Below are 24,988 nucleotides of genomic sequence, written 5' to 3' on the forward strand. Positions count from 1 at the left end.
TGTGTTTATGTTATGGTTTTCCTTCATGGTTGGGGTTGGAAGGAACCTTAAGGGACTAGATGATCATTAAGGTCCCTTCCAACCCCAGCCATTCTATGATTCTGTGATACTTACAGGTTTATGACTTTCTAAGGATAATAGGAAAACAAACTACTTTTTTATGGGGTGACCTGTTTTCAGGTTTTGAGAGTTAGAATGTCTGTATTCATCCCTTTGCACACTGACACATTAGATATTTGAGAATAAAAATAAATAAATATTAATCTTAGTCTCTGAGGAAGCACCGTGACAAAGAGTGGGTCTGCTGCACTGGAATTATACAACAGGAGTGACGGTGCTCATGGTAAATTTACGATGAGATTTAATATTTTTTTCCAAGTATTTTCTGATGCTGATAATCCGAATAGGATAGGGTTTCAGATTTCCAGTATTTGTCTTGGATCTCTTTTCAGTAGTGTTGCCTACTTTTCATATGCCAGGTGACAAATGCTCTGATTTTCAAGGGTGATCTGCTTTCCTGTTACTCCCTTCATTTGAAAAGTCCAGTCAGATGTGTCAGGATGGCAGTCAGTGACTTGCAGCTTCTTTGGGAAATCTGTTCCTAATGGTTTTGCAAAGCCTGGTTGGCAATTGCTGCATTGCTACAGCTGACATGAGGTGCTTTTCTTTGCAGTGAGCATTCAAACATGGATCGGGTGGGCCTCAGCAAGGAAAACTTACTACTCCGAGGATGCACAGTAAGAAACACAGAAGCTGTGGTAGGCATAGTGGTATATGCAGGTTAGTGAACTGCCCTGGCTTTCACAGACTGCCTTGCAAACACGATAGTTGTGAGCCTTAAGAAACAGTATTGTACAATGGGGAATTGGGAGAGTAAAACCCTGAATCCAGCAGAAGGCAGCCATAGCTAGAAATGTTAAGAATGCATATCTGGGTTAAGTTTGTTTCTGTTTTCACAGTAAAAACTGATACCCCTGATTATTCCTGGAAGGGCAGATCTGTTGTGTGTGAACAGGTCCTTGTCCTCAACTTGTTAGTTGCAGTGGTAAACTGAGATTTTGAAATAGATATGGAAATGTGTGACTTGCTTAGGACTTTTTTCTTAATCAAAACTGAAGTTAGTGCTGTTCTTCTATTCTGTTCTATAGTTTGTAGAAATATAAAGCACTTGCAGTTGTGATACCTGTTATTAGAGAATTTCAACCTCCTCTTTGCAGGTCATGAAACCAAAGCTATGCTGAATAACAGCGGCCCTCATTACAAGCGTAGTAAATTGGAAAGAAAAGTGAACACTGATATTCTTTGGTGTGTTCTTCTTCTATTTTTGATGTGTTTAACTGGTGCAATAGGTAAGTGAGAATCGCTCAGATTCCTGCTGTTTTCCTCTCCCAGCCTACAATGGTTAGTGTTTTATTTTGGGACTGATTGATTTTGTCATTCTTCATCCATATGTAATTTCCTGAAAGCTGGGAGTTCTGTAAGGTTTAAGTTCATGTTGTCATGTTTGATCTGGAATGTGGTTAAAAAGTGTGTTCCTGATGTGAGTTTTTGGGTCTGGATCCTGTTTCTCCATTCAGTTTATCTTTTTTCTAACTAACTGTTCTGCAAAACTCCTGTTTTCCCTTAGGATTTTTCAGGTAACATGAGATGTGTGTACACATTGAGGTGAGACACCTAGTGTAACTAGAGTTGTACTGACTTGATATTTTAGGAGTTGATTAAATGATTAGCTTGAGTACATCTAAACAGACTAACTATTCTGACAGAACATAAAGGTGTTTAAAATATGTTAAAAATATGTTTAATAAAGCTTCTTCAGATTACACTTAAAAATTATGGCATGATGATGTGTTCACTAGGAGACTAAAACTTAGACAAGCAAGGATAACAGAATTAATTGCCAGCAGGTTTTTTTTGGAGGGAAAAAAACTGTTTGTGAAATGTAGTTAATATTTCTTTATTTCTGAGATATGCCCCTGTTGATAAAAGGCATGTAAGGTGTTTCTTCATGTTTCTATTGATACTTGGGACTCCTGTTGGGAAAAAAACCCAAGACATAAAATTGTAGTTTAAAAGCTTAGAAAGACCTGCAGAGTGTAACAACTAACATAATAACCCTGAGCTGTGAAATGCTTTACATAAAACTGATTGACTTTATCTTGTTCTTGTTTTCAAGGTCATGGAATTTGGTTAAGTAGGTATTCGGAAATACCTTTTTTTAACATCCCCAGGCCAGATGGGAAATCGAGTCCTCCAGCATTAGCAGGCTTCTATATGTTCTGGACAATGATAATTTTATTACAGGTAACTGGTCTGCTTTGAACATGAGGCATATTCTGATCTCATTTGTACCCTTGAAGTAACTCTTCAGCTTCAGTAGAGCTACTTCATGCTTGTAACTGGCCAAAGATCTTAGTTTTATTTAATCCCTGTGTTTTATTTTGGTAGGTCTTGATCCCTGTTTCTCTATACGTTTCAATTGAAATTGTCAAATTGGGACAAATTTATTTAATACAGAATGACATTGATTTTTACCATGAGAAGACAGACTCAACTATTCAGTGTCGTGCACTAAATATTGCTGAAGACCTTGGCCAGATTCAGTATATTTTCTCTGACAAGACTGGAACCCTCACTGAAAATAAGATGGTTTTTCGGAGATGCAGCATTGCAGGACAGGAGTATTGCCATGAGGAAAATGGTAAGACACTAAACCTTTGTTCACCTGGATAATTTTTCCGACATATTTGATACCATGAACTAAATATTCTTTACTCGTTATGGAAGAAGTCATGCCTACTCAGTTTTGTTTCTCTCCATGGAATATTCAGAACTCAGAACATTGGAAAATTGCCCATGTACTCTTTCCTCTCTTTTTTTTTCCTCCAACTAGAGTGCCAATGCTTACCTCGCATTTTATGTTTAAACGTCCTGTTGACCTAGCAGTATACCACTTTTAGGTAGTATATGTTAAGATTCCACTTTGACATAGTTCTGCTCTTGAGGACATAGTAACCCAAATTAAATATGTGCTTAACAGTATTAATATACTATTTAACAGTAATTTTAAGGTACAAGTCAATCAGATGTGTGTCCACGTGTGTGTTAATGCTGCAAAGGTAAGTACCTTCATTGAAAATGACTGTTGTATTCTTACTTCGATCTTACACAGATGCTTATTATTAGGCAAAAAATCAAGAAGCAGTGTTAATGAATAGTTGCTGTCTTATTGTCTAAAAGTGTAGGATCTGTCAGTATTTCATGAGAGCCAACTTGAAGTCTTCTGGGAGCTGGGAGAAGATGTAGGTCCAGACACAAGAGAAAATTGGGCAGAGTGATGTGAATGATTTAATTAGCCATTTTATTAATTATGTAAAACCACAAAGTATTTATTACAGTTACCATGTGTATGTACTAGTGCCTGCAGAAGTTTGCTCTTCTGCTGGTGGACAATGCAAATATTCCATATGCGATCAAGGGTGAGGTGCTGATGATGGGTGGACATGTGAGGCACAGCTGTGTAGTAAACCCTCTTTGTGATTTTCATGGGTTTGCTGCCAGACAGAGATGCTCACAACTACAAGCAAAAGGCACACTCTGCTGGCCACAGCAATGAATCAGTTCAGCCTTTCTTTTGTTGTGTCACAGGACCAGATATTACAGACAAATTTTACAGCAATTTCAGCACATGTTTTTTTGGAAGTCTTATGATGAGGGTTCCCAGATGCTTCTTTGGCTTTGCATAATTGTCCTGGGAAGGATGACAGCAGCAAAGTGAGAAAAAATGTTTAAGTTTAGAACTTGACGAATTAATAACTTCAATAAAAAGCACATTATATTTTCAGAGCATTTCCTAAATCAAGGAAAACTTTCAGAAAAGAAACCAAAGAGTGGTGTGAGTGATGCAGCTGTGGCTGATTCAGGTCTCAGTGTGCCTGGGAAAGTATGCCTCCACATGCTTCTGCTTGTAGTTCATATAAAGTTATCTTCAAAAATTATTAGTGTGTTGATTATGTACATAAATATTTCCTCCTGTGCCCTGGCTTTTCCCTGGAGAGTAAACATGCTTTTCTTCCTAACAAATTAGAAATTATATGAGCCCTGAAAATCAGTTTAAAAAATATTTGAGGTCCCATTTTTGAGCCCTGGTTTATATTTGTTTAGATGCATAGAGCTGCTGTTTGCAAGGCTCTTGCTACATATGGTAAGAGTTGCCGTGCGACACAGTACAGTCTTTTGCATAGAAGCTGCCTAATCTGAATATGTATTTCTGTGTTTATATCTGTATTTCCCAGGGTAAAGGGATGCCTGTGATTCAGGCCCTCCACGGAGATGCCCCCAGGCAGGGTTCTGTCTAAAGTGATGTGTGCTTCTTGGACCATGGCGGTAGAGCAGTCTGGTGTTGTAAGAGGTGCCACGTGTTACTTCAGACAGAGCATGCAGCTTCTCCACAGCCTGGAAGCAGAGCAGAATGGACATGTGTTGTCCAAGCCTGCCTCTACAAACACATGCCAAATCTTTAGTTGGTGCTGCTTTCCGATTAAAAAAACAGTGCCTCATGTGAGATTTTTTATTTGGTAGTTGTGGGAGAGCCACAGTCTGTTATGTTCCCACTTAGCTGTTTTTTAAAAGAGCTATGTTACTAATTTCATGTTGATGTCAGGAAGATGGCCTGCCAGGGTGTAAGCTCTGGTTTCTCTGTTTCCTTGGACTCAACAGAATAGCAGGATGGAGGACAGGATTCTTCCATTTGTGTTGCAGAAAGAGAAGACAGGAGAAAATACAAGACTTGCAAATGACATTATAATAAACCTATTTCCATCTCATTTAGAGCAACAGACCTGGGGACTGATCTGTGGAAAGGTTTTCTGTTTGCATAAAACAGAACTATATCCCGCTTTTCACTTCTTTCCTATACATTTGGAACCACTTGAAATAAAGAAATAGGGAATTAGTGGTGTTGTTGGACATGTCTGCAATGGATGCTAAAGTTGTTTTTTTGCTAGGATGCCATTGTTTGTATTCAGACTTCAATGAAATTAGTAGGCAACGCACAGCTCTCAGAACAGTTTTTCCATGCTGTCTGTGGACTTTAGGCACTGAAGTGCTAGTGTATGCTCATGGAATGCTGTTTTCACAGAGAGAGGTAAAACTTGAAAGCTGTATAGTGTACATAGTTCCAGTGCTTTCCAGAGATTTTAACTTCTGACATGTGGTCAAACACTCTCAGAACTCCAGTGCAAACTTGGATATATGTTCTTAATCAAGCACATGGTAGCACGGGGGTGTTTCCATTTGCTACAGAGGTTCTTTACACTATCGATTTGTGCAGAGGAACAGAACTGCATTTACATCTCTGGTGCAAAGGTTTTACACATCTCCAGACAAAGTTTGATTATTGAAACTTGCTTTTCAATTAAAAACTCAGAAAATGTGTATCTTTTTGTGAGGGGCTGTCCAATACTGAAACAATAAACACAGTTTGAATGAGTTCCTGCTAGCAGCTGTATTTATCAAACCCCTGACATACAATCCTGATTCATCATAACGTAATGGCTAGAAAACTCATCAGAAGTCTGGTCCCGTTTTTGTGGCTTAAAGCAGAATTGTTGCTAATATTCTTTATGAAATTCTTTATTTTATTTCTTCAGAACCTCCAGTAAAGTCCTATTCAGTGCTTTCTCAGGCATTCCATTCTAATATGTCCCATAGTCTTTGACAAGGTTTCATTGATACCTAGCCTGAGTCCATCTTGCCACTATATGGAGCCATTGGGTCTTCTGATAGCCAGTGTTCACAGAAAACAGGCTATTTCCTTCCTATCTGTGCAATTTCCCTTCACTTGAACATGCATTTGACTCCCATCAATGTGCCCTTTTGGAGGTTGTGTAACTCCAGTTTATTTTACTGTATCTGTGTGACTCATGTTATTACTCAGATCATTCTTGTTCCCTCTTATGGGTTCAATCCAGTAGAATGCTGCTCAAACAGGAAGACAGTGTGGTGGCTTGTTACAGGTTTAATTTTTCATAAATGATGGTAATTCCTTAATTTAGGCAGTGTTTTGGAGATGTTTCTTTTTGCTCATGGAACAATAATTTTGTTTCTCTTTCCTTAGCAAAGAGGTTGGAATCCTATCAAGAGATTGATTCAGAGGATGAGGATTCAGCTGATTGTCAGTGTGGCTCTTCAACCCCATCAAAATGTCGGGGGCACAACTGCAGAGCTGTGTGTGAACCTTTGAACAGAAAGTCTTTGAGCCAATTATCTGGTAATTACTCTGCATTCAAAAGGCAAGATGAAGCAGGTGATATTCCCAACTCAGGACACATGGCTTTCAGCAGTCCCATTGTAAGTAGAAGCTGTTTGGTTTGGTACTAAATTTCTGAATTAACTCATGAAGGTGTCTCTTTTTACTCCCATTTGATCAGATTGATTGTCATTTAAGAAATCCCTTCTCGCACCAAAATTTGGGGTTTCAGGATGGCTTGGTTGCATGCTATTTACAACTGACATTGCAGACACATGTTGATTCATGAAGGTGTATACTTTGACTCTTGCTGCTCTGCATCCACGATAACTTCAAATGAAATTAGTGACTTAATAACAGTTTGTTCTTTTCTTTTAAGAGGTTTCTAGCATTTTCTTTTGATTTTAATAGGAAATATCTGTATGATTAATACTTATTTGAGGTTATGTGAGGAGAAAATTCTGCTTCTGTACCTGAAGGTATCTAAATACCATTCATCATACTTAATCTTTGTTGAAGTGTCTGAAGCTGTGAACTAAGGCTTTAGTGTTTACCTCTTTGGGCAGGAAGTTTGCCATTTTCAATGGACTAGCGCAAGGCAGTGAAGATGCCAGTGTTCTTCTGTTTCTTGGTGTTACAGCTCAGCACAGGAGGGAAGTTGTATGAGCTTCTACACTTCAATCATTTGTAACTGACTGAACCTCCAGAGGCTAAGTTTATAACCTGATGGAAACTTTTGTTCATTTTGTAATAGGAAACAGATGTTGTACCAGACACACAGCTGCTGGAGAAGTTCAGTCAAATTTCTTTTCATTCCTATCAACAATCAGAAGAAGCTAGCAGCAAGTTATCTTTGGAGACAATGTATATCACTGATTTTTTTCTTGCTCTGGCAATCTGTAACACTGTTGTAGTCTCAGGCCCCAGTCAGACACGTCAGAAGGTAAGAAGGCCTTGCTTTTGGTTTTTTGGCCATATGTGCAAGTAGCTGATCTCCTTTTGGTTCAATTACGAAAAGAAAAATACAACTAACTGACATTTAAAAAGTTATCCTTTTCACCTCTGCATTTTTGTCCTATTAGAAAGAAGGGAATTACTGTAAAACCATGGAATGCAATGAGTTAATGAATAAAATAATACTCATAAATTGGCTTCAATCTTTTTGTTTCTGTGACCATTTATAACTTTTATAAGACAAAGTTGGAGATTAAATTGCAGTTGTAATTTTTTCCATATTCTAGTTTTGGGTTTTTTACATATGGGTATAACTACCTGTAATAGTGCATTAACAGGTTACCTTCACAAATAGATCATTGTTGGCTGAAAAATAAGGATAATTGCTGAAGATTCACAGAATATTGAAACTGAGAATGCTCTTACCTCATGGAATGCTGTTCCCTGACTTTTCAAATTGACATTCAGCAAAAGTTCGGAAGATGAAGTTTTATGTGTATATTAGACTTAAGAAAAATTGCATTGCAGTATGGCAAAAAGTTGTCTCACCATGAATTAACAGTGCATTTTCTAGTCTGGCCTGGTTTAGTAGTTTGGAGTGACCACTTGTTTTTTTTCAGTGCACACAACCTAACTTTTTGTAAAAAATAGTACTTTTTTTTTCAAATATTTTGGGTTTTTTCAGTGTGGGATTTTCATAACTCCATTTTTTGCTGAGTTTGACTGTGTTGCAGATAATTCCCAAGTTCAGCTTTGATTTTTTTTTTCCCTCATTACCTGGTGATTTACATTTGTTGACTTTGTTTTTGGAAAAAAAAAATTAGTGACGTGCAGAACTAGATTTTCGTGTCCGTCTAGGTAGTAAACCTACAACCATAGCTGGAGACGTTCACAAAACATATCATGTGGGATATGAAGTACCTCCTATTTAAATTAAGCTTGGTGTTTTAGTGTGCTTCCAAGCATTCCCAGATAGTGTGTAGGAGACAGCCTAGAGATCCATGTGAGGCAGATGACTATTAACTATTCATAGTGAATAGTTACCTATTCCCTAAATGGGAGGGAGAATAATATACAGGTGAGAATCTTGGGTTTTTTGAGAGTAATATGTCTGAATAACTTGCCAGCAGGGTAGAAGATCTCCAGGTCACTAATAGGTAGATTGGGAGGAGCAATGCGGAAGGAGGTTTCTGAGTTCATGATTAGGGAATGACAGGAAAGAACTCAATGCAATGGGAAATTTCAGTGTTGCCATAGGAAGAGGCAATGAAGGACATTCCTACTCTCTGTTTCCATGGTGTTGAATGGAGACTGGTGTTGAATTTTGAGTGGAGGACTGAGCCATAGTCTGTCCCTACCTTTTGCTTTTCAGTGGCAAATGAGAACGTGCTTCCTGGTAGCTCATTCTTACGTCCTCACCAGCACTGTGAAAGGAATGTCAGCCTTGTATGCCTGATTTTTGTAAGCTGTTAGCTCGCTAGCTGTTCTGAGTAACAGGAAGCCAATTATTTTACAACACTGATCACAAGGGAGCTGTCTTTTAATTTAAAACACTAAAAACTATTGATAAGTTACCAACAGTTAACTGTTGATAACTGTTGATAAACATAAACTGAATGTTTAGCAGTTCTTGTAGTTAGTTAATGTGAGTGGATTGGTTTATTCTTCACAAGTATTTTGCTAATTCAGAATAAGTATTGAAGTGTTTAGTTCAATTTGCCACAACTTCAAAAAGTTACAATGTCATACTTACTCTGTTCATTACTGAAAGTTCTGAAGAGAAGTGTTGCACGGAGTCATGAATTAAACTTGAAACACATCCAATTTTCAGACCTGAAGTACTTTCACAGCTTATAGAGGCTGTTTACTGTACTCATATGGTTTACTTGAGCTGGCTATCTTTAATACAAGCAGTCAAACCCATGGTAAATTTTAAAATACTACTTTCATTATGAAACATAACCTACTTGGTAAGGTGTACTTCTTTAATATAATAAAAAAGGAAGAATTTAACAAAAATACTTTCTCTTAACTATTCTGTTCCAGATGAGACTCTCTTCACTGAGTAGGATGCCTATTAAATCACTTGAGGAAATCAGGCAAATGTTCCAGAGGTTTTCAGTCTGGAGACCAAGTTCTTCTCCACTTCCAAGTGTAAAGGAGTCATCATCTGAAAGCCCCAATAGTTTTGTGAGAAAACTGTCTATTTTTAGAATGAAACTGGCTTCACCTACTTTGGATGGAGATGCTCCCAAGATTTCTGAACCTCACAATACTGTCAGCCCAGAAAATTCTCAAGTGCCTGGAGAACTACATCTAGTGAATGTAGCTGCTGGTGGTGAACCCAACCATGCTGTGTCATCTACTGAATTATCTCCCGTACCAAAACTATGTTACGAAGCTGAGAGTCCAGATGAAGCTGCCTTGGTTCATGCTGCTAGGGCTTATAAATGTGTTTTACAGTCTAGGACTCCAGATCAAGTGACTGTGGACTTTGCAGGTCTGGGGTCTTTAACGTTTCAGCTTTTGCATATCCTGCCTTTTGATTCACTGCGGAAAAGGATGTCAGTGGTGGTTCGGCATCCAGTCTCCAACAAAGTGGTGGTGTACTCAAAAGGTGCAGACTCAGTCATGATGGACTTGCTGAGAACTGCATCTGAAGGTATCTACATAACTTGTAATTCATTCTTCAGTGATGAGTTTTAACATTTTGCTACTTCAAGAATGTATTTAGACCCTCAAAATTTTCTGCTAAATTGAGCCTAAACATGCATGTTTAATTTGCTTTCTCTTCTTTTTGTGTGACAGTACATACTGATAATTCTGAAATTGAAGAGAAGATTAAAGAGAGAACTCAGCAGCATTTGGATGATTATGCCAGAAGAGGACTGCGCACTCTGTGTATTGCTAAGAAGGTATTTCTTTTAATATATATATTGAAGAATGTTTGCAGTCTGTGACCAGCCTTAGTGGTACCACCAGTGGAGCAAACATCATGTCTTCTAAGCAGATTCTTCTATTGCCACATTTTGTTTATCCTGATGTTCTTTCAGGAGAAATATGTAAGAAAACCCAGATCAGTTCCTGACATCTGTTAGATTGCCATTTTTTGTCAGTTCAGGATGCCAACCATCTTAGCATCCTAATTTTAAACAGGGATTGTTGAACAGCCAGATTTTTTTTTCAGGAGTCATTAGCAGGTCTCCTTGTGTGAATCTTACCCTAGGTGGAATTCCAGACACAGAAAAGAGATTAAGTTACACCTGTTTTATTTGGTTTCACAGACAGATCGCAGTGTTACAAGCTGTGGATGCACAACTGAAATGATGTTTTGAGGTTTCATTTTAAATTCAAAGCTGCTCAGAAGTAAAATTCCATAGGGATTGAAACAGGCTAGAAGCCTCTTTACAAAGCTTTATGCAAAGTGAAAGTGCAGGCTGTGTGGCTGTGCAGCCATCAAGCTGTACCCAGCTGTGCAGTGGTTCTGTGGCAGTGTCAGCACTGCAGGTGAGCAGCAGTGGGGACAGTGCACTGTGCCCATGACCCTGCCTGCCTTCTATCTAAATGGAAATCTGTCAGGCAGCCCCAGGAACCTGCAGGTTGCCAATGAGTAGCCTGGCAAAGTAGTTTAACTCTCTGAACATTGTACTAAATCCATGGACATCCTGGAGCATGTAAGTAATACGCTGCCAGGAGCTGCACTTGTAGGTTCAGCATGTGGAAGTAACCATGAGAACACTTCTGATGCACTGCTGAAAACCTGTTATAGATACATGCCTGTGTTTTCCCTCCCTATATAGGTGATGAGTGATGCAGAATATGCAGAGTGGTTAAATCATCGTTTTTTAGCAGAAACCAGCATTGACAATAGGGAGGACCTGCTGCTTGAATCTGCCATGAGGCTTGAGACCAAACTAACTTTGCTTGGTAGGTAGAAAATATTGTAACTCCCAAGAAAATGCCTGTGTGTTTATAATTGGAATTTGCTTGCAGAGAGCTGTGTTAATCTCAATCTGTGTAACACATAGCTTTCTACAGACTTAGAATTTATCATCACTCCTGAATTTTCATAAATCCCACTGGTAAGTTTGTACTAGTTGTAAAGCACACTGAAGACAGATAGTGCTCTCCTGTTGTTTGTAAAAATCTACTGTTGTGGGGGGTTTTGTTTCTTTTACTGTTAACATTGTGTATTTTTCTATCTACATTAGAGTTTTTAAATGTAATTATAACAATCACATGAAATGATAGTAACAAGTCACAGGACTGCCTGTGCAAATACTCAGAGATATCCCACTTCTGGGCATATTTTCTATCAGTGTTGCATTCGTGGCACAGCAGGTGTGCTTGTGCTGTGTTCTCCTGTAATAACATTGAGAGAAGTCAGGCATGTTTCTGCCAGAACCATTCCTCTGAAGGTCATTAAGCTGTGCAGAAATGAAACAAAAAATGTTTGTTGTAGGTGTATGAAAGGTAAACTGCAGGCAGTCTGGGATAATCATTTTAGAGAACTGCCCAGAAAATAACACTTGGAAAACAAAGTGCAAAGATCTGACTGTGGTGGCAAAGGCAGCTCATGCTAGAAGCTGAAGAGAGACAGATCCTATTGTGTAAAGGATGCTCCTTCTCTCAGTTTGTGTCATATCTGCTTAGTGTAAATGCAATAGACCTTGATACTGAAGGAATTATGGGATCACTGGCTTCAGTTTCTGGAGAGGACCTAGAGCAGTGCTGCAAACTGGTTCTTTTTTAAGGATATGCAGGTACCCTTTGCCACAAAAGCCAACAGAGAGAAGTCAAGCTGCTTTGGAGACCTGCTGTCTTGCAGGTTCGTGTCTCTGGTGTGACAATAAGCAATATGGGTTGGCCCTAATATTAAATGGAAGTGAAAATAAAGAAGTTAAACAACTTCATACTGCCAAGGTGCTTGCTTTCAGGAAATTCCAAGCACGTCATGGTAGCATGTCTGTTTTGGGATGTGGGTACGAAGAGAGAACCAGCTCATCCTGTCACTCTTAAAGCATTTTGGTACAGCAGCACTTATCTTTCTGCTTGTTTAATTTAAGGTGCCACTGGCATTGAAGATCGCCTGCAGGAGGGTGTTCCAGACACAATACAGGCATTACGGAAAGCTGGAATAAAAATATGGATGTTGACAGGTGACAAGAGAGAGACAGCTGTCAACATTGCCTATGCTTGTAAACTGCTGGAACCAGAGGACAGAATCTTCACTCTCAAATCACAGACTAGGGTGAGTGGAAAACTAGATTTTCTTCTCTGCTGAAAAATTCAATAAGGCTAGTCCACAGGACAGTACAGAAAAGCAAATATTGTTTGCTTGGGAAATTAAAGAATATTTGCTTTTCTGTATTGTTCTTCCTTGTGGGTAAAATATGAAATATTTTCTATGTATGTAACATCTGTTTCTTTATATGCAGTTCCCACATTACGATTAATTATTTTAATTGAATAAACTTCCTAATTTCTCTCTGTAGTAAGCTAAGAAGCTGACATGGCCTCAGGTTTAGAGGATTGTTCTAAGACCTTAAATTATTCTTTTTTTCTCTGCTCATATATATCTTAAGAAATACAATTTGTGTATGCCATAAAAGATAGTGTGGCAAGAATTAACTGTGGGGAAAATAAAGTGAAAAAAGAAAGGATTTTTAGTCCAGTTGTGTTTTGAGGAAAGCTTGGAGTTTGATTTGTGCTAACATTTTCCTTTTACTTTGCTGAGAAATTAGTGTCTTACTTGACAGTGAGAGCTAAGCCCCTTTTGCAGGAGTGCTCTTCCTCCCTCTAACGAGGCTTAGAAATAAACCCAGGATTTGATACTGTTGCATTTCAAAGAAAAATGATGAGAAGATATAAGAAGATGTAGTTTCTTCTGTATTCCATGTGCTTTACATATATTGATACCATGAACTTTTTGAGCATTTATTATTGATTCTGATAAGGTAAAACATTTCACAAGGCCAGTTCCTCAGTAATTCATGGCAGCTCACCTGTAATGTGATATGAAATGCACTTTTGGCTCTGCATGCCAGAAAAAAAACAAAACACAGAGACCAAAAGGTTTATCAAAGCTGTATTTATATCACAGAATCCTTAATGGTTGCTTTTCCTGCTAGTCAGTGAAGGTTTTCTGGCTTGCATAGGTTTTTCTCTCTTCTCTTAATGCAATACCCAAGCAAATCTGCTAAAGCAAAGTTTATCACAGACTTTTATTAACAACAGTCTACATCCTTTGTGATTTTAAAGGGGTATTCAGCCTCGCGTCTGAGCCTTTCCAGATAAATACTATACAAGGAGAGTATTTGAGGTTTTCCCCATATGTACTTTTGAATTTAAAAGGGAGGCAGAGTACAAACAGTATTTCATAAGATGCCTTTCTCTTGTCTTTTATTAGGATGCCTGTGCCTTGGTAATGAGCAAAATTTTAGAAGACATCCAGAAGAATGCTTCTGTCAAAAAAAACCACAGTGAGAAACTTGGAAATGTCTCTGCAAGTCCCTCCACCCAAGCTCAAGGGTTCAATTCAGGCCTGGTTATTGATGGAAGGACTTTAGAACATGTCCTTCATGACAGCCTACAGAATATTTTCTTGGAACTCACAGAAAAATGTCAGGCTGTAGTCTGTTGCCAAGCCACACCACTGCAGAAGAGTGTCCTGGTCAAACTGGTGCGAAGTAAGCTAAAGGCAATGACATTAGCTGTAGGTGAGTCTTGTGGTTATCCTCCTTTCTCTGAAAAGAAGTAGAAGCCAGTTCCTTCTCTCGTATATTTTGTTAATGTCTGTCACAAAATTTATTTTATGAGCAAGATAATCCTTTGAATTGTAGTTGTCTCTGACATGAGATGATGTTTGTCTTCTGAAATAGCAAATTTAGTCCATAAATTTATGTCAGTATAAAGCAGTAAGAACAGCATCAGTCATACCGTTCTTATGTAACATGCAAAGCAGCAAGTGAGAGCATTTTTCTTTCCATCATAACCCCCCAAAATTAGGAGGCAGGGGGGAGATGACTGGCTGTGATTTAAAGTGCCCATATTTTGTAGTGCAGCGTGCCAGCTAAATTCTGACAAAAGGAACATCTATTATCTATTTGGAGAACATAGCTCGGTTCAAGCAAGTGTTCCACTTACTAATCCTGTTTTCCTTAGTGTTTTTCAGTTTGGCCATAAAAATGTGTGTCTCTGAACTCTCTGGTGTTTGGTGTTTGTCTTTTCCTGCCACCTCCATAGCAATGTGATAGCCAATAAAGCTAGTTTTGATTTTTCCTCTTTTCTATGTAGGTGATGGTGCCAATGATGTCAGTATGATCCAGGTGGCTGACACTGGTGTGGGAATATCTGGCCAGGAAGGCATGCAGGTAGTGTATCTAAAGACAGCTGCAAATGATGTCAGGTTCCATTTTAAATCAGTTCAGAGTGTACTCTGGAGACCCAATAGCTCCACAGTCTGTTCCCTTACATGGGCAAAACTTTGCAGCCTGAGCCTCACACCCAGGCCTCAGCATTCCACCAGGAGCAATCAGAAGCTGAATACTGCAGGTCAGGCTTCAAGCAATAGTTTGCTGCCTGTCATTGAGCTCCATATTACTCATGTCATGCAGGGAAATGAGCAGCATAAGTGTCAGTGTCAGTGATTTCTGTGCAGTGATTTATTGTGGTAATAGTGATGACGGCCATATTCCTGCCTGTGCTGTGTTGGACTGAGCTCTGTGTTAGTTGAAAAGTCTTGTATGGAAGGGAATATCTGAGGATATTCCTATTGCCAGGATAACCTGGCAAGCACTATGTATAAAAAAATTGTAAAATAAGAATTTCCAACAGTGGGTAAGTTGCTTGGTTGGCAGTATCTGAAGCTTATTTTTAACAGTTTGGTTATAGCTTATCCTTTTTTTTTGTGTGTGTTGCAGGCTGTGATGGCAAGTGACTTTGCAATCTCTCAGTTTAGACACCTCAGGAAGCTGCTGCTTGTCCATGGTCACTGGTGTTATACCAGACTTACCAACATGGTGCTTTACTTCTTCTACAAGAATGTGGTATGCAGCTGTCCCATTCTAGGAGAATCACAGTTTACGTATTTTTGAGCACTGAAAGGTTTTGTGAGGCTTTATTTTTTTTCTCTTCCTATTGTGAATGGTTTCCAAAAATATGTGTCAAACAATTCAGTTTCCCATTTGCCTGCAGAGGCCAGAGGCTCTTATTTCTTGGACTAAATTTCTCACTCAAAGCCATTGTTTGATTTCATTAAACAGTGGGTGAGGGGCACTACTAATATGGTGGCAGCACGACTGTTTCAGCAACCCATGTCTGATTTTGAAAAGCTTCCACAAATTACTTTAACCAGGCCTAAGACCTACTGGTTTTTCTTTTGTTTTTAAAGCATTTGTCAGTGGCTAAAATTTCATCATGTCATCTTTGGCATTTCAGACCTACGTGAATCTCCTGTTTTGGTACCAGTTTTTCTGCGGGTTTTCAGGCACATCAATGACTGACTACTGGATCCTGATTCTTTTCAATCTCCTTTTTACATCGGTGCCACCCATCGTTTATGGTGTCTTGGACAAAGATATATCTGCAGAGATACTCATGGAACTCCCACAGCTTTACACAATGAGCCAGAAATCTGTGGTAGGTTACAGAGTGCTTGGCCTGAAGCAAATTGAAATGGTCAGCATTTGAGCCATTTCTGTCTTTCATCTTTCATCTCAGATGAACATTGTTTTAAATTACTTTCTCTGTTAGGAAATGTCTAGGCCTGTGCAATATGTGCACAAGTACAAACCTGTTTTTCAAAAGATTTTTTAGGGTCTTTTCAGTAATAGACCCAATCTGATCAGACATTTGGATGATAAAAGAAATTAAGGACTTCAGGTAAAGCAATGTACTAGACAAACATTGTTACCAGCATGTTTATTTCATTCATCGTGTCAGCTGTCAACATGCTTCCTCAAACTAGGATTTGTTTGAGCAAGATAAGGGCACTCTGTATACTCTATATTTTTTCTTTGTCATATAAAGGTCTCAACTGACAAAGAACCAGAGCAGAATAATTTCAAATAATCCTCAAAGAACTTCTGTCAGTCAGGGTACTTTTCACCTTACAGGTATTTGCCTTCTCACAGGAAAACACTATACATCACACCTGGTCTGTCAGTAATTTCTGTCCAAACATTTAGCACAGAAAACCAGAGGGAGTGGGGGAGTAGGTTCTAAATCAAAATTATATAACTCAGTGGGGTTTTCTGCTTTGCTTAGCATGAAATCTAGCATAATTTTAAATTTATACTTCTAAGAACTTAATAATTACAATAATATTTTTATTATAACAATTGAAGGCAGTGACATACTGAGCCTGAGACAAAATAGGTACTAATAGTCCAGAGAGAGGAAACATTGACTGCATGAGTCACCTAAAACTTAACATTTTCTTTATGATCAGATCCTACAATATCATTAGAAGGCATTTCTTTACCAAGAGGATGGTCATACACTGGAGCAGACTCTTAGAGGTGTGGTCAATGCCCCAAGTATGTCAGTGTTAAGGAGGTATTTCCTCAGTGCCCTTTATAACATGCTTGAACTTTTGGTCAGCCCTGAAGTAGTCAGGCAGGTGGACCAGTTAATCCCTTCCAGCTGCAATGTTTTATTCTGTTCTATTCTACTCGATTCTAACAAATACTACTAAAAAAAAGAGCTACAGCATGTTTTGTACTAGTGTTGTCTCATTATAACCTGGCTGAAGTTTAGGTCCAGTCTAGAAGGGAAAGAAGGTTACACAGTGAATGGACAAATTGTTTTGCTTGTTTGTGGACTTCTACATTTCTTTTTATATGCGCTTAAATATTTTATGTTGCTTGGTTTACAGTATTTTTGAAAAACAATATTCTTTTGGTACCAATCTAAACCTATGTAGATTGGCTTGAGCAGTTCTGTGCTTTGTCAGTCAAAGAATTTTGATTAAGTAAATGTTGCAAGGCCTCATTATTTGTTTTGATCTTCAGGGTATGTACAATGCAGTGATCTGAGCTGAGATGAAGGTTTTGAAGCAACATAATCAGAATTACCGCATTATATAATATATTTTCTTCTTTGCCTTTTTATTCCCTTATCTTCTGTTAGTTTTTTTTTGTCTTTTGTCCATCCCATCATTCCTTGCTCTGTGGTTGGAGTTATTATCATTTCCTTTCATGCATGGAAGCATATGGAAATAATTGCTTGGACTTAAATACAATGTAGAAAAATAAGAAATGCTTTTAAAGATGCAATAAGATACAATATCACAGTATTGCACCATGATCTCACGAGTGTACAGCTTTGTATAAACCATAAAAAATAATGGAACAGTAAATGGGCTTCATTTTCAGTAGTTTAAAGCACTTTCCTGAAAGGCAAATAAGTTTTCCACATCACTTCAGACAGTGGTTCAGTTCTTAAAAGGGCTGAAAGGCTCTTTGGAAAAATCCATCTCTCCACTAATCATAGAGGACATCCTGGATGATTGCGCTTGTCACCTATGTGTCTCACTTCAGTGCCTGAAGGAATGGGATATAGCTGAGCCAGAGCATAGGTAACTGTGGTTTCCTAGGTGGTTGGTCTGTCGTAGCAATCTGCTGCTACTGAGGGAGAAAGTCTTATTCCCTTCTCCTGTTTTTTCTTCCTGTTCCCTCTTCATCCATATAGTTAAATTGTTTTCCTTGTGCCAGCTCTGTATCCCATCAGGTCCTCCCACGAGCTGATTTAACTCACTAAAAGAGCAATGTGTTATTCCAGCAGAAAAGTGAGTTGATTTCTCACATCTGATGAGTTAAATTAGTTCACAGAGGAGTCCCATCTGCACAGAAGAGTCGGCACACATACCAAAAAGGGATGGAGATAGAAGAAGGTGGGACTTAGTATTCAGTGATGGTAAGCTGCAGGGTACTTCCCTGTCCATCAACCTCCTCCCCTCCTTGGGACTCAGCTCTGCACAGTGAGGCTCTGGCACATCACTTCTGATAGGAACAGCTGCAAGATCAGAGTTCCCAGAGCTGGCTGCTGATTTAAATACTAACAGTTTGCTATGTAAGTGTGGAGGGAGATCTTTGTTCTAATAACTGCAACACAAAAGATGCCTTTTTCATTTGGAAACTAACTGGAATTACTTCTGCAGATAATCTTTCCCCAGATCCAAATTAATGCTAGTTAAGGATGCAGCAGTTTGTTTAATTTCTTACAATGCCATTATGTTTTTCTCTTACAGGCTTACTTGCCTTCAGCTTTCTGGATAACCTTGCTGGATGCTTTTTACCAAAGTCTCGTTTGCTTTTTTGTGCCTTACTTTGTAAGTGCTGGCTACAAAATATAGTTATACATTTTGACTTACTTGAAACCTAAGCAAATTACAGAATAGAATGAAGTATTTGATTTTTACTTCCTTGTATATGAATTTATACTAAGATCATCATTAGAACAGAACTGAGCTCTGTGTGTGAAAATATGTATGGTATTGAAATTACTCATGCCACTTCATGTTAGGACTATACATAAAGAATATTTGACACTGACCACTGTCTTTCTTTACAGACTTACTGTGGCTCAGACATAGACATCTTTTCTTTTGGGAACCCCATAAACACAGCAGCACTCTTCATAATGCTGTTTCACCTTCTCATTGAGTGCAAGTCTGTGGTGAGTACTTTGTTTCCCAAAGAGTATATTCCTTACAGAGTATGTGCATACAGCTTTCAGTAAAATTATAGGGAAGAGAGGTCTTCAAATACAAAACAGAGTAAATATAAAAGGGTAAACCTTAATTATTGTATTTATGCGATCATCTGAGCTCTTCTAATGCATCTGTCATTGGAACCAATAGAAATATGACTAAAATTAACAAAACATGGCCTCAGAATTATTTTCAAATAGTGAAATGATCCTGCTTCCTTTTAAGGTAGGGTGGTTTGGAGGATGTTGGTTCAGTTTTGCGAATGGTAAAAATTCACCAGTGATCTGCTGAAAGTTAGTTTGCAAAACTTAGTTTGCAAAGTTTGCATCTCAAAGACAACAGTGTAAATTGCTGATTTTGAATGCTTGGAATTGATGATCTGCTCTGTCATCAGGATATCTTCTGTCTTCAGGATAAACAGCACAGAGGTGTATTTTGATGCCAGAACTGGAAAACCAATTGGCTAACAAACATTTCAGTTTTCAAGTCTGCACAAGCTAAAGCATCTGCCTTAGCTTGGATAAATTTAGGGCCCTTACAAGGGTGATACTTGGGGTTTTGGCTTAATTTTAAAGAAAATGCAATAATGGGTACAGTAGAAGGACACTTACTAATGGGTTTTGTTTTTTCTTTGACTTTTAGAAGTATTTTTAGGATTGTTTTATAATGGATGAAATTTCAGGTTGTGATTCAGTTTTTTCACTGTTCTTTTGGGAGTATGACAGCCATAATTAAAATGTTTTTATTGAGAACATATATATAGCATGAGTGTATTTACACTCTGATTAGAGGACCTTACTTAAATGTGTTTTATTTGGCATTTTTTAATGTTGGCAGGCTGTAAGAACAGTGACAATGTTGTTTTTTTTTTTTAGTAGCTGTTATAGCTGTTTAGGTGTAAAATTTCAGAAAACTCTAGTGCAGAAAGGTAATATCTCAAGCAATACATATAAAGGTAGTTTCATGTGAAGATCTCATCTCCATTTCCTTGAGAAAGCTTTCTGTGCCACCAGTGGATAAGGTGGTAATCTGAGGCAAATGTCTTTCACAAAAGAATAAAAAGCTATGAATTTATGAGAATTTAAAAAATTAAATGTCTGGAACACCTGTATACTGTAAAAAGAAGGCTCCATTCTTTCTGGATTGTTTTGGAATATTGTTAGGAATATTATCTGAACAGATGTATCCTCTGTTACATTCAGCAGCTGCCCTTGGAGGAAAAGTGTGCATGTTCATGCAAATACAGATGTAACAGTCTTTCTGTTTTACAGCTTAAATCTTATTTCTTTCCTTGTCTGAATTGCAGACATGGATACATGCAGTAGTTATAGTTGGCAGCATCCTGTTTTACTTTGTGTTCACTCTGGCTGTTGGAGCAACCTGCAAAACCCACACCCCACGATCAGATTTTTACTGGATCATGGAAAAGCACATGACAGACCCAGTATTTTACTTAGTTTGCCTTCTGACTACTTGCATTGCTCTGCTACCCAGGTGAGTTTCTGTTATATAATTATAGATCACTGCTGTTACCAAAATTAGTTTTCTGTGAGTCACTGGTGTTATGAAACTCTGGCTAGGTCCTTCCTCCCTAGCATCCCCCAATATAAATGAAAATGTCATTACTCTGTTAGACCAAGCTATGTGAGGACAACTTTTTGGTGCCATTTAGTTCTCCAAGTAAATTTCAGTAAAAAAAAATTTCTTTTGTGACTTATATAATATTAAATATTGTGTTTAGAGGGCAAAGAAACAATAATTTTTGTAATCACAGAGTTCATACAGTTAAATTAGTGACCAAAGTTGGACATGTACTATATATAGACAAAGAAATACTGTGTTTAGTCTGTGTTAGTTTGTGAAATGATTTTCTGTTTGAAATATATGTCATGAATATGTACAAGAGTATTTAGAGTGAAGAATGCATGTACAGACTTCTTTGTGGGGTGGAAACATGCTGACTAGATTCACAAGGGGTCTTGATATTTTTTTGTCTCACTGAAGTTCAAGTTTAATAATTCATTCACCCTGGAAAGGTAGTAGTATTGGATGGAAGTGGAAGACTCCAGCATCCTGAGAAGGGAGACACCTGAATGAGCCAACAGAACAAACCAAACCATGTGAAAACCAGTGAAAGAGACTTCATCAAACCTGTGTAGCTTTCTTTAGTAGCCACAGCTATATTCATTTCACTACCTGAGCATGAACTCAAGTCTGTAGCCTATTAGTGATGTGCCTCCAGTGCTAATTACTCATTCTTCTGTGCTATGTCTCTTTCTTCCCCTCTTATATCATTTCAGAAAGAAATGAGACTTGAAATTGAATTGCACAGACAGATACTGAGAAGAGTTGAGGAGAAAAAGTGCTGTTTCCTGCTCACCTGATGTAATTTAATACCTTTAGACACAGTCTGAGCAAACTTTCTGGATCAAGTGCTGCATAAATTATCAGACCTGCCAGCAGGAAAGCTGGCAGAGCCATGCCTCTTGATGCCTGCCATGGACACCAAGCATTAAGTCCCGTTTGAACATTGTCTGATCTGTGTCTTAAGCATGTCATCAAGAGTTTTCCAGCACTCACTGGGGATTATGACTGATCTGATCTGACTGATGGCTTTGGTTCACACTTCAGCAGAATGACAAACCATGAGGTGCAAGAAACACGTGGCTTACTGTCCCTGCTTTCAGTTTGGTTCAGGTGGTGACAGTAGAGCCTTTTCTTTCACACACAGTAAATCTCCCCTACATGACAAATTACTAGATAAAGGCTGTTCTGGGACATTTTGGTGGGGCTGTAGAGAGCTGAGGTAAGATAAAGGTTTCAGCTTGGTGGCTACTTCCAATGTGTGGCTGTTGAATTTTGAAGACAACAGTGATCTTCATGGTGAATTAAAGGCAAACTGTTTAGAAATACCTTTAGTCGTATGTACTGTCCTTGCGTCAATACCTCAGAAGATTAATAGCTGTTGTGGCTAATTTCAGCTTTTCTACTGTAGTGATTTGAAGCAGAAGTGCCTATTATGGGACTACTGCTGTCACACTTATGTTTTTTTCCATGTTTATTTCTGATATGATCCTTTGTATGGTGCTGAAAAGCCCCCACTCAGGGGCCAGGGAAGCCAGGGGGTCCTCTGTAGCTTCTAGTGTGAGGGAGTAAGACTGAGCTTTCACTGGAGGTTTAAAGGAGAAGTTCTCTTATGGAGGGACAGACGTTGGATGCCCTGCTGCCTGAAAATTCACTGCAAAAATCTGTGATTAAATCCAACCTAAATTGCCAATTAAGTCAGTTCTAATATCACAGAATTATAGAATGGCCTGGGTTGGAAGAGACCTTAAAGATCATCTAGTTTTAGTCCAAGAACAAGGCTTCAGAGTTACCTGAGTGGCGTTTGGTTTCCTTTAGTAATTGGAAACAGTTTTGGGGTTTCTTTTAAACAGCTTATTTGTGTTTATTTTGTAGATATTTGATTAGAGTTCTCCAAGGAACACTGTTTCCATCTCCGGTGTTGAGAGCCAAGTACCTTGTCAGACTGTCCCCTGAGGAGCAGAGGAAAGAAATTAAGAGATGGAAAGATGAGTGCAATGTGAATTATAGGGTGGAGCTCCAACCTACTTCTGTGCCTTCCAGCTCAGCTGCAAGTGCTGTATCAGAGGAAGAAAGCACTGACAGTGTTTTGCCAGCATCTAAAACACCTTTTCAGACCTGTTCAAGAGATGGGTTATTAAAGAACACCTCCTTCTTACCAGACATTCAGGATGAGTCTGCAAGTACAAGTGGCTTGAACTCTGAAGAGTTCAAGAACTTACCAAAAGGAAACTGATACTGAATTTACCAAAGGAAGCTAATACATTTACATTTGGTGGCAATAGATCATGTGCCGAAGTCTCTGTGTGTGCTTCTGAGAAGGGCAGCAGTGCTGTATCTCTAGCACACAGAGCAGTTTTGAGTTCTGTTTTGTGTGAAGAAGATGCTTTACTGTATTTTACAAAGTTGGAATGCTAGCTGGTTAAACCCAGGAGTACTAACTGCTGATTTATGCCATGCTGTGGTTTTGTTTTCTTCAGCCAAGGTAGATAATGAACACATTTCCTTAAAAGCTTGTTTATAAGACTTATTAATTTATTAAGATGTTCACAGTCTAAATGTCTGGATTATTTTTTATATTTTTTCACATACTAGACTTTGCACACTTCTTATTTCTTGTATGCAACATTGCATAACACCTCGTGGTGTTGCACCATGCATTGCATGAATGTGGATTTGCAGAATCCAGTTCAGGTAAGTCTTACACTGCTGCCCTAGAACCCTAGCATGCCCTGGGATTCACCACTTGCTGAAGTCTGAAGTAAGCTACAGGGCTGGGATGTGTGTTAGTGGTTGGCTTGTTTCAAGACTTTTTATTACATGTTGTAGTGTGTGTAGACAGTAATTTATATAACCACTGTGGTCCAGTTTGTTCACCAGGCTATTGCATGGGCCATCTCACTGCTGGACAAACACCATTTTACCCATAAGAGAGAAGCCCAAATGAGCCCATGTAACATGTCTCCCTCGCTGCCTTCTTCACATAAAGAGCAAATCTGAAGTGCAGCCTTTTGTTTTACATGACAGGTCATCCTCCAGCTGTATCACTCCATTTTGATTCCATCTGCCATTTCATGTTGTCTGCTACCAAAATTGACTTCTTTCCCACCTCACCCAATTCAGATGTTAGCTGGCTGCTTTTTCTCTAAACTACCTCATGCCTGTACTGCAGAACTGTCTGCCAGCAACAGTGAGGAGCTCCAGGCTGTCTTCAGGTCTTCCCTTACAAATAGCAGTTTTTACCTGGTAACATCACTCTTCTTCACTCTCAGGTGTTTTTAAATTCCTCCAGGCTTTTATAATAATCAGCTTAAGTGTCTCTAAAGGCTGCTTAAAAGAAGGCGTCGTGCACTGCATGTCTCACATTTAAGTGCTGTTGCTCATCTGTCTCCAAGGTAGACGAGTCCTGCTCTCTGCCAATTTCCTACTGCTCACACTGCACAAAAAGTGGCAGAGGTGCATGTGGCAACTTCTAGATTACAGACTTTTTGAAATACTGCCTCCTTTTTACTTCCCTTCCCAAAAAGTTACATGGACAATTTAGAGAGAAGCTTAGGAAATCTGTTTGTATTTACTAGCACCTGTTGAAATAAACAGTTTCCTCAAACTATAGCTGCTAATGCATTATTAGTGCTGAGCCCATTTTTTGGTTCTGTTACTTTCTCAAAGTTTCTGTTTTCAAATTGCCAAGATCTGTGTGTTTATTTTTAGGCACCATGTTTTGGGCAAGGGCTCTGCTTTCTAATTGAACCATGAGCTTTCCACATCAATGATCAACGTTACATATTCCACATCTTTTAAGATCTTTGAAAGAATTTAAACAAACGCTGTGAGGTCTGGACAGCTGCTGCTATACAGGGCAGATATTGAGGGCATGCTGAGTTCATTCAAATGCCAGTCACCACATGTTACCAAATGTTTAATACAGCTCTGTGTTCAAAAGGTAGAATGTAATTAGGGCTGACTCTACCCCTAGTGTTAGTGAGGGGAGAAAGAGAAAGTGATGACACCCATTTCTGAATTTTTTTTTTCCCCAGTCTGGTTCAACATATGACAAAATGGTTTTGGTAGGTTCTAACATAAAGTTAGTGGAGACCTTTGAAGTGATGGCAAACAATCAAATTCCAAGAGATCATGTTGGTTTGAGTTCCTTTTTCGGATATTTATCTGTAACATCCTTCTTGCTGTGGAAGGGGCACCTTGCCGTGAGTGTACTCCATGTTTCCCAAGTGAAACATCTTAGCTTTCTTGACAAGAAATGAGAGCTGCAAGGCTGCAAAACAGTCAGCAGGTTGTGCAGGGAGACAAGCTGGTACTGGGGTAGAATTACACAGGAAGAGAGTTACTGGGATGAAGTGAAATCATCTACTCAACTCCACCCTTGTCCTTCCTAGTGGATGTTATCCTGCTGTAAAGAGCTCCAGAGAAACAGGCAGTGCTTTCCTTCCCTCAGAGTAAAATATTTGTTTTGTTTTTATTATCTGACC

The 24,988-nt window shown here is 38.7% G+C and overlaps 1 protein-coding gene across 1 annotated transcript in view; it reads left to right on the top strand.

The window, feature by feature from the left end:
- ATP10D (ATPase phospholipid transporting 10D (putative)) overlaps nucleotides 1-16,296 on the top strand; it is a 31,788-nt gene extending 15,492 nt beyond the window's left edge. Inside the window, exons 6-20 of the mRNA XM_038134463.1 lie at nucleotides 674-780; nucleotides 1,218-1,349; nucleotides 2,177-2,304; nucleotides 2,449-2,701; nucleotides 6,119-6,351; nucleotides 7,005-7,193; nucleotides 9,251-9,866; nucleotides 10,013-10,119; nucleotides 11,005-11,131; nucleotides 12,271-12,455; nucleotides 13,614-13,923; nucleotides 14,501-14,577; nucleotides 15,127-15,252; nucleotides 15,644-15,844; nucleotides 16,235-16,296. Coding sequence (XP_037990391.1) covers nucleotides 674-780; nucleotides 1,218-1,349; nucleotides 2,177-2,304; nucleotides 2,449-2,701; nucleotides 6,119-6,351; nucleotides 7,005-7,193; nucleotides 9,251-9,866; nucleotides 10,013-10,119; nucleotides 11,005-11,131; nucleotides 12,271-12,455; nucleotides 13,614-13,923; nucleotides 14,501-14,577; nucleotides 15,127-15,252; nucleotides 15,644-15,844; nucleotides 16,235-16,276 — 2,833 coding nt within the window. The 3' untranslated portion in view covers nucleotides 16,277-16,296. The remainder of the gene's footprint in view (nucleotides 1-673; nucleotides 781-1,217; nucleotides 1,350-2,176; nucleotides 2,305-2,448; nucleotides 2,702-6,118; nucleotides 6,352-7,004; nucleotides 7,194-9,250; nucleotides 9,867-10,012; nucleotides 10,120-11,004; nucleotides 11,132-12,270; nucleotides 12,456-13,613; nucleotides 13,924-14,500; nucleotides 14,578-15,126; nucleotides 15,253-15,643; nucleotides 15,845-16,234) is intronic.
- Nucleotides 16,297-24,988: the final 8,692 nt, after the last annotated feature.

This window comes from Motacilla alba, chromosome 4, assembly GCF_015832195.1.
Source record: "Motacilla alba alba isolate MOTALB_02 chromosome 4, Motacilla_alba_V1.0_pri, whole genome shotgun sequence".
Classification (NCBI taxonomy): domain Eukaryota; kingdom Metazoa; phylum Chordata; class Aves; order Passeriformes; family Motacillidae; genus Motacilla; species Motacilla alba.